Consider the following 13,004-nt stretch of genomic DNA (forward strand, 5'->3'; position numbering starts at 1 on the left):
GTGAGCAAAAGAGACTTCTTTCAAAAAAAAAACGAGGAAAAAAACGAAAAGAAAATCTTACCGACCCCAAACTTTTGAACCGTAGTGTAATTAAGCGAGTACAATACATTTGAAATAGATCTTTAACATTAATGCAGGAGTTTTTTGGGATCTTTGTAAAGTGTGCGTGTCTCATTTCCAGGACCCAGAATGCAAACTTCCAGAACCCTCGCTGTGAGAACACTCCTCTGATCGGGAGAGAATCTCCTCCTCCTTCTGTAAGTATCTGCACTCGTCCAACACACACACAAATCACAGAGTCATTTTGACAGCCTGAATGCTTAAATATTCACCATAAATAGCACATTCAGTTACACTTTATTTTAAGGTGAAGTAGTTACATTGTACTTACTCAAATAAGTACTGAGTAATAATAATTAACTACATGTACTTACTGTAGAGTTACCGTTAGGGTTAAGGTTTGGTTTAGGGTTAGTTACTTGTAATTATGCATCATTTATAGTTATCACTATAGTAAGTTAATGTAGTAACGTGTAACTACGTCACCTTAAAATAGTGTTACCGCACATTCTTATAGTTTGCCTGTGTAAATCAGTGATCTCCCCCACTGTAGTTCCGTCACTGTACACAGCAAGTCATTACAAAGAGCCCTGAACTCTGTGCAAGTAAATCAAGTCTTTGTGGATGATTGAGTAAGAGAGAATCGACCACAGACCTCTAAAGCCAACTGTAGTTGGGCAACAGTTCCGAAGTGGGAACTTCTTGCCTGGCTTACAAAACTGGAGATTTATAGTCATAGATCGATGTCGCATTGATTTTTTCATGTGTGAGGAAAAGGAGAAGAGAGATTTTTGAGCCAGCTGCTCACTTACCAACCCGAAACGCTTGGGTAACGGAAGCGAGATGTCAACACTGTCACCTGTTGTTGTTGAAATCACGCTGTTACACTCGCCGTTTAGAGATGATTGATTAAACGAGTGCCTCCGACATTTCACATAGACCTTTCATGCGTTTTTAACACCTTACTTTGGCAGCCGATCAATATGATTCTTCCAAAATAAGAACTGGAGCGCAATGCAAATGTAAGAGAGCACCATGGACTCGACAGCACTCTTTCTGGACTGTTTGCAATTATCATTTTCTGCGGCACAAAGTAAAAACAGGATGTAGCTTGAAGTTCAGACACTATTTTGGCAGTTTCATTCTTGTCTCTGCAAGAATCCGGCAAACAAGAAAAGTCAACAAAACAAACTCGTCTGGGAGTTGATTTGGTGGGACTGTTAGCGTTCGCTCACTGATACACGCTAAGAACGTGTGCACATAATTAACTAGTTGAGTAAGTGTTCTGCACCTCCTTGTTGACTTGTAAAAACATTATAAAATAGATTTTCCTTTGCACAACTGTCTGCTTTAAGCACCAAAATAAACATTCCCATTGTGTTCACTCAGCCCATCACCATTACAACTGCACACGTTAGGTGGCACTGTGGATACGTGATGTTAAAGTCAGGATAATGACGTGTGTTTTCAGACACACCCAAATGCAATGTTGGGGAAAGTTACTTTTATAAAAGTACTGCATTACAATATTGCGTTACTCCCTATAAAAGTAACTAATTGCATTACTTAGTTGCTTTGTATGGAATGTGTGTTATGTTACTTTTGCTTTTTTGCTTTTTCTCACCTAGGCTTACTTGTTTGTTTTTTAATAACAAAAAAAGGCTCTTTCACACCAAAAGTGAAATGAATCAGCATCAGGCTGAAGGAAATGCACATTCACGCCTGTACAGTAGAGGCCACAGTTAAAACAAACCTTTCTGCTGTGCTGTTGGATTGCAGATGAAAAAAGATGCAAGAGAAGAAAGTTTAGCACTCTTAGTTTAGGAATGAAAAAAAAACACACATGGGATGTTTATCTAAAGTAATTTTTTGCTTATTAGTATGGTTGAATTGGATCATATTTGTATTATTTAATTAATGCAGGTTTGCGTAATATTTAATATTTAGTTTGCATTTAACTGCTTTTATTCATTCTGAGGAATACTAAACCTGTTTTTGTGCAAGTGAGGTGAGTGAATGCCTGCTCACATTTAGTCTAGAACTACAGTAACCATCATGTTCACTCAACGCCTCGTAACTTATGATTTCTCTCAACATGGGGACAGGAGAGCTGTCAGTCAATACACGTGGGAAAAAATTTATTTGCATACTACTTATCTGAAAATGTACCAGATATTTTATTGTACATTTTAAAGTAATGCGTTACTTTACTAGTTACTTTAAAAAAGTAATCTGTTGTCCCAACACTGTTCAATTATGACAATATTTTCAATAGGATTCCACGTGAGCTGGAATTTTGATGGCGAAACATTTCCCCATGCTCATTTTGCAACAAGTTCAAGTTGGTGAGACAGATTTGCCATGCCGACAAACAGAAAACTTCAATAAAGAATGGGCCTTTTTTGTATGTGACATTTTGCTGAAATTTCACCAATATAAACACTTTTACTGGCATATTTGCTTCTCGTTAGAGTCATGCATCCCACTGGAAGAGAATCCGCTTTTATGAGAAACTCGATTGCGTATGAGACCATTATCAGATTGCTTACCAGATTAGTGTATATTTTTTTATTGTTTTTTTGCTAACAATTATTGCTCGTTTAACATTTGTAAAGTAAAACAAAATCTAAATTTCATATACATATACGTAGTTTACCTGTAGTGTAGGCGAGCTACAGATTATCTGGACTTGCTGGTGTAAGTTATTCCCACTCACACCGTGTATCTGTCCCCTCACACCTTTGTGTCTGGTCTTGTGTCCTCTAGACCCTGTGTGTTGGTTTGTGTGTGTTGGGAGTTCATGTGTACGTGTTTCTTGAGCTGGAGATGTCAGTGGTGTCTATCTGCTCTACAGTTTCTTGTCGTTTTCTTTTCTGCAAATCCACACAGTTGTATTTGACATCCACGGACAGTAACAGCCGTCACAGCTGGCAGTTAAAGCCATCGGAGAGTTCCCGCTCGTTTTGGTAACAGCCTCAGCTATTCCAACAGGTACTCAAATGCCCCACTCCCACTTATTGGCCCACCTCCCTCCCTACAAAAACAAGAAAACAACAGCGTGATTCCTCCCCAAACCACCTTCATCCCGACCCAAGCAAGCTGCCCTCGCCCCTGATGTTTCTGTTGTGTGCTTCCCTGGTCTTGTCATCTGTGGGGCAGCATGTTCTCCCTCCACCAGTATTAACTCTTCATGTATCTGACATAGAATCCAATTTCCAAGAACACCGAGAGGGATAAATGCATTAACAAAGACATTAAGGGAGAGAACCGCTTTTTAATTTAGTTTAGCTAATGATTGGCATCCTAAAGGTGAATTCACACTGACAGTTATTAAAACGTCGGAGGTCATTGAGCCGCAGTGCTAATAGATTCAAGTCTAGTTTGAATAAATTTGAGCTCTGTCTTCTTTATAATGGTCCCTGGCAGTCATGTTGCTAAAAATCAGCACTGTTTAAAGTCGTCATGAAACGGAAGTTACGATAGTCTTTTCTTCCCTATTGTGACGTATATCTGAGTGAAACGGCTTCTTGAACAAGAAAAACTGGGCGGGGCTTGTTTTTGTCCATGGAGAATTGATTGGATTGTTGTGGTTTGCTGCTGTGATGTCATGTGAGTGACAGGTTTTCCCGCCCTTACGCCTGTAAACACGTCATCAGAGAAGAGAAGAGATCTTGCTGCAAAGGGAAGTTATTTTGATTAAAGATTACAAGGGCAGTTTTTTTTTTAAAGTGCACGGATAAATCATTAAAAATAAATGTTGCAATAATCCATAAATGTAAGAATGTTCATGGTGACTTTAAAGTGACAAAAACATTCAAGAAATGGGCATGAAAAGCTGTGGAAAAGGGAGTGGAAAGAAGGGATACAACAACCAATAAAACGCAGACCTACAACGCTCTCATTATACAGAGTAATGAATATTCTCTCCAATGTGAATGGAGAAAAAGTTGGGTCAATTTGCTGTATTTTAAAAATATATATAAACCTATGACCACAAACTGATATGCATCTTATCATTAGAGATGAACAACTATCATGAACAAATCAAATAGGTTTTGGTAAATCTTAAGAAATATCAACAAACGAGCATTTTAACTTTCCAGAGACATTGGTCTTTATAACAAATTATCTTCTTCTTATCGCTTTGTCATGGCAAAACTCTTTCAGTGTGAATGCCTGTTAAGTCTTGTGAACGAAAGTAACTTCATGTAGCTCGATAGATTGCAACAGTAGGCATGTCAGGCTTTGATTAGTACTTTTTATCTTTCAAAAGTAAATATTAAGTAGTCCTATTTGGGATGCATTAATACTGGAGTCAGTATCGGCCTCATGTCGTGTGCAAATTTAAGTTTTAACTAAGTGCTGCCAGCTCCAGTCACTGTTGAGGATCAGTGTACATTGGACTTGAATGTACAGATTGGACAGGCTTTTCGTTCATTTAGAAACAAGCGTACGTGACTGAGCGTGGTGATTTTCCAACTGAAGGAATAAGTTATTATGCTCTAAACTATATTGAGAACTATATTAAGTTTGAACAAGCCACTTTGCAAATGTTATAGACAGACAGAGTACATTCATGCCACAGTCAAAGACTTCAGTGAGAATAAAATTAGCTCAATGGAAGCAAAAGTGGCTTTACATTAGTTTTGGGGCATTTTAGGACTAGAAGTATAAAGGAATATGTCTCTTCATTCTTGACTATTAAAGGGTTAGTTCACCCAAAAATAATGTCAGTAATTACTCACCCTCATGTTGTTCCAACCCCGTAAGACCTTCGTTCATCTTTGGAACACAAATTAAGATATTTTTTATTAAATTTGAGAGCTGGATCACTCCTCCATAGGCTTCTAAGATACTATGTTTTGTTTGTTTTTGCGCACAAAAAGTATTCTCGTCGCTTTATAAACTTAAGATTGAGCCACTGTAGTCACTTGGACTATATTAACGATGTCTTTAATGCATTTTCTGGGCCAGCAAGTTATAGTATCTTAGAAGCCTATGGAGGAGTGATCCAGCTCTCAGATTTAATCAAAAATATCTTAATTTGTGTTCCGAAGATGAATGAAGGTCTTATGGGGTTGGAACAACATGAGGGTGAGTAATTACTGACAGAATTTTAATTTTTGGGTGAACTAACCCTTTAAGTCACATTAGTTGTATGTTTCATAGTGTAGTTTAACTGCTTGCTGTTGAAATTTGCAATTTTTGCAATAGTGTGCTCTTTACAAACCCAATAATATTGCATCTACAAGGCTGTCTAAATGATTCTAGGTGTGCTGTGGCAGTTTTATTATTAATGTTTTTATTAGTTGTATTATTATATGATATATTATTTTATTTTATTATTATTATTATTTTTTAGCACTTTACAACTGTTATTAACATCCACCATGTGTGATTCACTCAAAAGTGAACAGTGCTGCAAACAATTGTGAACTTAACTAACACTTTAATTGTCTCAAAACAAGGATATCAAATCTTTAAGTACAACTCTGGGGGGGGAAATGCAATCTAATCATAACTTTTGGAAACCATGCATTATACAGTATTGTTAAAGTCCTAGGCACTAAGTCCTATTCTCACCCCAAAAAATGGTTTTAAGCCAGTTAAAATTCCTTTTGTTGTACTGTATGATGGTGAGATCAGATATCTGTGTGGATCATACCGGCTGTTGTCAGACTCCTTGTGCATACAAAAATCTCACTGGATTATTACAATTTATGGCAAAAGGGATGTTTGGAAATGTAAACTGATATTTCCTACTGACACACTACAGCAAAAGATACAAATAATTGGCTTAAAACCTTTTTTTTTTTTTTTTTTTTTGCCATTTGTTATTAGCTGATGTTACAGACCTTTTATAGTTTGTTGGCATCAATATTGGTTATTTAATTATGTGTGCTAATATCTTAATTTTCAAATTTTACGTCTAGATTACCAGTCATTCTTTAAGATCACTAAAAATGTAATAACACCGTTAAATGTAATTTTTAGCGAATCTCAGAGTGAAAACCATTTTTCATTCTCCACATTATAACGTTATAATGCCTAAATGCACTCGTGACATTTAAAATGACTGATTTTTGTTTTTCTTTTGGTATTTGGCCACAGGTTTAATATCAGTGGCTGTTCTTTGTGTAAAAGCCAAATTAAGTCTAAAATCAAAATTATTTTGAATGTTTGTCTGTTTGTTTTTTGTCCCCCTCCAGTACACATCCAGCATGAGGGCCAAGTACCTGGCGAACGCCCGACCCGACCCCAACAGCAGCTCCGCAGCAAACTAGAGGAACACTGTCTCCTTTCCCTTCAGTCTAAAGCTACCCCTCATCCACGTCTTGTTCCCACAGCCCAGACCAGTTTCACCCCAGGCCTGCTCATTTAGCCATGTTGATCTTTGATGCGTGCTCTCCTACCCAGCTGATAAAGGACGTCCTTGCATCATGTAAATACTGCTGTCAGAGGAATGTTCCAGAGGCCTCTTGTGCTGTTTCCAGTTGGCCGGTTCAGTTCAGGCAGCTAGTTCAGCGTGGCGGCAACAGAAGGGTTACTCTCAGCCCTGAGTGTTTGTGTGTGTGTGTGTGTGTGTGTGTGTGTGAGCATCTGTGATGAGTATGAACTACATTACGTACAGATACATTGAGTGATGTGTGTGTGTATGTGTGTGTTGATCCATGCTGCCCTTGCTCAATTGTGGTGCTCTTGCCAGAGGTTCAGAAAGGTCCAGAACTGAAAAACTGGACAGGGTTTAATGCCCATAACCCTACATTCCTGATTGGCCTCTGTCCTCTGGTCATTTGAAGAAATGTGACCTACTGCCACGTCCAACTCTATACAGTTAACATCAGTGGCATCTACTGTAATATAACTGGACCAATCTAATCTTAATAGCGTGAGAAACTCTTGAGCATTGACAATTTCCTTAGAACTCTAAGGAAGAGTCTAAGGGTTTCTCTTATTTTTGGCTTGGATAGCAATGAAATGGTTTGAGAAATAAGGCCAGAAACACGCTCTACGCTAGTACAGAAATGCAGTATAAATGTATTGTACATCCTGTGGCGCTAACCTTCATACTCAAGGGGGTGATAGAGAGCCAGATGTGTTTTTTTTAGGTTGCTAGCTGAGTAAGGATGTTTCTGAAATTTCCTCCTATACACTCATTCACTACTGACTGCTAATATACTCCACTAATATAAGTGAATAATTAAAGAGTGAATTTGGACACTTAGTACACATAAAGTGCGTCGAGATGCAGAAGTTCATTTGGCATGACGCTTGTTGTGCTTGTTTTCTAGTGGCCAGCTGTTGAGTGTACATCGATTGCAGTGCATTATGGGATTGAATGAGTACACTCAATAATGTTCAAATAGTGCACTATATAAGGCTATAGGGGGTGATTTCGAACACAGCCCAACTTTCTCTTCAAAAAGTTGCTTTGTCATGAGAGTAATGGATCTTAAAGACAAAAATTTGAAATAAGATAAAAACGAATGCTCGCTTTAGCAAACTTTAGTTTAGCTTTTACGTTTCTGTACTTGTGTATAGTACGTTTCAGGCCTAAATCTGTAGCATACGCTGGTTGTGGGAAGAATGGATCTTTTCATCTCATTTAAAGGCTTGAGTTTTTGGTGTGAAATTAAGGTGTGTAGATGCTGTGTAGCTAATGAAATCCTTGTTGGGTTTTTTTCTCAATATACATGGACTGCATTAAACAAACTACTCATTTAACTGGGCTATATCCACTGCCATTGCTGGAAAACCTGGAAAAACGGAGCCAGACAAACCAGCCTAACAAAGAGGAAATTGAGAGAATTTCTGATTGTTGACCAAACCCTGATGATCTGGATTTTGACCAAACGCTGATGATCTGGACAACCTCGAACTGCATTTGCATCTGAATATTTTCAACTCCATTTAATCTGAATTCAGCAAAAATCTAAAATTGCTTTGTCTGATGCTGGGACCTTATCTGAACATTACATTTGTCCTAATACTGTACAAATACGGAGACACTGGGACCAGCTCAAAGACGATTCATCATCACTTATCAGTTCCAGGCAAGAGGCTGGGAGAGGAGTTCATTGTACTGTACACAATGTAAACTGAACATTTGAACCTTAATTTTGCTGATCGGTGGAGTCCTCAGGGAGGGGGACACCTACAGTATATGGCAGGAAGTGAAGTCATCAATGGCCTGTCTTGTTTTCTCAAAGAAACAGAAGAGAGACCGCAAGCCTCAGTAACTTTTGCTGTAATTCAGTGTGACTTTCAAAAGCCCACAATTTCCTGGGCTTGTTGCTTCTGTACCACAAATTGCTTCCATTCCCAGAGTTGAGAGGAATCTTGCCATCCCTGAAGAAGACATAAAAGTGATGTGCTGTCAAACTGAATATTTTCCCCTTGATGAGAGCACAGACGCACATGAGACAAGGCCAACAGCTGGCATCTGATCCGGTCGGACTCCCTGTCTCCTCAAAAGACCTCTCTCTGGTGCTCTGGACCTCATATAAGGGTGCCAATGTTCTCATACCATGGGCATCATCTGTCTCACATTCACACACCTCAGGACCACATTCTTCCCTCATACGGCCAACGTCTGGATTTCAGGACACCTAGTTCATGTCATGTCCTTACCACATATTCAGGGCTCAACAATACGTTTTTATTAGTCCAACATTTTCACTTGCCCCACCCAAAATTACTGAAGATATGTGTGTATAATTAATTTTTTTCATTAATATATATTTACATTTTAGATATTGTTCACATTAAAATATGAAGTGTGTATGTATGTATTCATTTAGAGCTGTGAATAATGACAGCTCTAAATGAATAATGATAAAGGTTCATAAGTGAAGTTTCATGCTGACCCCGGTCGAGTGGGTCATTTCTTATTGTTGAGTCCTGATTTTCCATCTCACAGAAAGTCGTGTGGGAATGCAGAATTGCATGCATGCTTTGTAAATGCGGACGGGGATGTGGGACTTAAAACAAATGCCAATGTGACAAAGTTGCTCAGAGACTCCCCAGACTTTTATGAAAACAAGCAAGAACTTCATGGTGAAGAGAATTAAAGGGATGTATCACAGCTATAAACAAAAGCGTTTTATTTCATTTTCTTTCTTTTTTTTCTTTTTCTGCTTCTCAAAGCATGGTCATCCTATAAATGTGGAATGGAGCCATGTTGTGTGCTACTGACGCTTGCATTGGTTTCTCGGTTGATGATGCTTTTTTTTATCAATGAACGAGGTCTGTACATCCTTGACTGTGCCAATAACCAACAGCTTTGTACCTTCTGTGAATCTCTAAATGTTTTTCATCTTTAAAGTGGACTTTTTTCCTCATGAGCTCTGTGTGGCCTGAGCAACCAAATGAGACACCTGTGAACATGAGCCTGACGTTGTGGGAGTATCTTTATTTTTCTCTGTAAATGACCACGTTTGTGATGATGCGATCTCTGAATTTATGTCGCCATTTACTCCTTGGTAATGTCATACTGCAAAAATAATGTATATACAGTACATTAAGGAAATATTTGCAAGAAAATGGCCCATTAAGGACATGGAATTGTTGTAGTTCAAACAGATCATTTTTAATTATCTTTTATTTTAATTTTTAGTCTGGCATATTTTTAGACATATTAGCAAGCACAAAATATTTTGTCTCTTTCATGCGAATAAATGATTTTGGTCTTTTATCAAGATGTTTTTATATGACTTCACTGTAGGATGACCTTTTTCAGTTACTAAAATGTTGTAAATGTTTTATTGAGCTTGAACTTTAAGATTAAACCTAACATTAACTGATACACGTGTCTTATGTTTAACTATTAGCTTGTTGATCTCTCTGCTGCAGAACTTTTATTTGTGAGTATATTTATATTACAATATTATAATGGTGTTTATTCTGATTAATCCAACATCATGAGAAGTGTGAAAGATCATTTAATTATTTAATCATCTTTAGCTTACTTGTCATTTACCTTTTTTTATAGTGTAATTAGGCTATATCACACCACATAAGCTGCACTCTTACAGAGATAAATATATATATATACATATATATATATATATATATATATATATATATATATATATATATATATATATATATATATATATATATATATACATATATATATATATATATATATATGACTAAAGCAGCTTTTAGAATTTTTTTTTTTTTTTTTTGTGCACATGAGCTTCAGCTTAATTGTTTTATCTTTTATTCAGGATCAGAAATATATTTTATAACTTATTTGCTATATGAAATATAAGACCTGAGACAGTAATAGTGAGTGATAGGATGCTGAAAACAGTTTTTTATATATACTGATTGTTTCATAATGTATCTGCAATCGAATCCATGTTCTACAGCATCATCTCCAAAGCTAGCTTTAACACTTATTCAATGATATTGTCTTCATGAAAGCGGTTTCTTAAATTTAAGCAGTGAATGTATTTAGCCTCTTATGAGTGTACGTTCTCCATTCATCTTTTATACTCAATCACTCCCCCTATGGCTTGTGGATATAAGCGCACAGTTGACTTCGTTCTAGTGTATAAACCTAAACACAGGAGGGCAGCATTGTGTCATTCAAAAGAAAGTACTTTACTATGGACAAGATCGGAAGGGTAGGCTATACCAGCTTACTACTTGCTATATAGCCTATAAAAAAAAACAGTAGGCTAAGTGAAACAGTTTATTATTCCAAGAACGTTTCAAACGCTATTTGTTCGATATTGTTGTCACGTGGCATCACGTATCATGTTTACTTTAACTGTTTCCGGTGAGTTGTCTAGTAATTTAAAACTTTTAATCAAACGTTGTGAAATAATAATAATAATAATAGCTTTTGTCAGTCTCATTAAGTAGAGTAATGAGGCAAGAAAGAGATGGTTAAAATTGCAACAGATTCATCAAATACACTGGAAATGGACGGTCGACATCAATTGCATCGTGGGATGCATTTCTTCACATAAAAAGGTATATACTGCTCATATTATATCATGTAGTTGGTCTATCCTTTAGGGAATTGCTTACGTAGGCTACTGAAAATCTGAGCTTACTATATAACACTGAAGTGAAGACTTAAGAGTAGGCCTATGCGGTTTTGTATTTCACTACATTAATAATGCATTTAATTAATAATTTCTGTATTTTTATTCAATTGATTCTTTTTGTTAAGAGATTTTTTCAGAGTGCGAACCATCTACAGTCTCTTCAATATTTCATTGGTTTTCACGCACCTGGACTTATAACTAGCCTTCATCTGAGCGCAACAATATTTCCTTGTCTTCTGTATTTCATATACACAAAGATATATTAGCTACTGTTAAAGGTTATTTTATTTTGTACCAAATTTTTCATGTGCCTTTAGTGTTTGATCTAGACTCACTGTAACATCTAACCAGAATTTCCTACAACTTCACTGTTGTCTAAAGATTTTTTCAGTCAAGTCAAATGCATTGAATGCTGTCTGGGGGCTGACAGCTAGGAAAACAGAAATCCCAGTGTTGTGTTTATGACCTCAGTCATGGGGCCCAGTGTCACAAACAGGACAGACACCCACCATAGTGGCTTTCCTGTCAGCCTCCTCACTGGCCCTGTGTGTGTGTGAAGGGGAAGAGGGTGGACTTCTGGGAAAACACAAAGCACATAATCAAGGGATCTCTACACAGAGCACACCCTGCTTGTCTCCTTCCATTGTCCATAAAAATGTAACGCGTATATTTTTTTTGAGAGCCAGACAAAGTCACAAACTCAAAATGTGAACAGGCATCAAAGAAACAAATTAGCTTGCCAATCCACACAAATGAAACGCTTGCGTATGTGTCACAGGACCCCTTTTCCCTCTAATACAAAATGCCACAGGTTTATTCCGTAACTGGGATCGCAAATGGAATTCTGCACAGCCTAATTGGAAATTGAGTTAGGCCCCTATTGTTGAGCCTCAGGAATGCATTGCGAATGCCATGGAGTGGTTAAGTGAATGGAAATGAGGGTGATGCCATGCAGGCTCCTGTGAAACACCCCTCCATAGCAGATTTGCTTTTATTAGACACAGGGCTTAATGCCATTACATTTAGTGTGGCTTCCTCTCGCTTCACGGTTGGGCCTTTTATTTGGGGACATATCAATGTGTCTGATCAGGTGATATATCTTCAGGGGTGTTATCATCTGCAACCATCTGCTTGAAAAATTATTTCTGTTTGTCAGGAAACTGTTGGGGGCTTTCCCAGCAGATGTTAATTTTGTTATGCTGTCAATATTGGAGAACTTTTCCTGTCCCCACATTTTTTAAACCACATTCTTGCATAAGTTAACAATTTATTTGAAGAACTACAAATGGAATTTAAAACTGCTAACATTTTACAATAAGGTTTGTTTCCATTAGTTAACTTCATTAGTTAATTTAAAGAAACAGTGATCTTAAAAAAAATTTAAGATCCAAAGTTGTATCAATTAACGTTAATGCACTGTGTATAACATGAACACGTACATTTTTATTAAGGTTAATAAATGCTGTAGAAATATGTAGCTCATTGTTAGTTCATGTTGTTTAATGCATTAACTACTGTTAAGAAATGAGATCTTATTGAAAAGTGTTACCTAAAAATGTTTTCCGATATCAAAATTCAATCCGGCCCATGTAAGAATAAAGAATGCAACAGCAACCAAGGAGGGCGGGGCCTAACGAAAGGTCAATTTCAGTTGTCTTTATACTCCATCTTGATGGAGAAGATTTTGAGTCACGGTGACAGGGCAGATTCCTCAGATCCATACAGAGGGGCAGCTGTCTTCAGGGGGTCTGCATACCCATTCCTCACACCCCACTGGCTCTTTTTAACATCATTCTCCACCAGCAGGAAGGAGCAGGCCACTCTGAAAGACTCAATCCTGTTGTTCCCCTCTCCTTTATTTAAGAGCAGTGTGGAGAAGCA

General features: G+C 37.4%; 1 protein-coding gene across 1 annotated transcript in view; it reads left to right on the forward strand.

Moving 5' to 3' along the window:
• ttyh3a (tweety family member 3a) overlaps nt 1–9,865 on the forward strand; it is a 69,337-nt gene extending 59,472 nt beyond the window's left edge. Inside the window, exons 13-14 of the mRNA XM_082189486.1 lie at nt 182–257; nt 6,270–9,865. Coding sequence (XP_082045612.1) covers nt 182–257; nt 6,270–6,344 — 151 coding nt within the window. The 3' untranslated portion in view covers nt 6,345–9,865. The remainder of the gene's footprint in view (nt 1–181; nt 258–6,269) is intronic.
• The last annotated feature ends 3,139 nt before the right edge of the window (nt 9,866–13,004 follow it).

This window comes from Leuciscus leuciscus, assembly GCF_965113295.1.
Source record: "Leuciscus leuciscus genome assembly, chromosome: 1".
Lineage (NCBI taxonomy): Eukaryota > Metazoa > Chordata > Actinopteri > Cypriniformes > Leuciscidae > Leuciscus > Leuciscus leuciscus.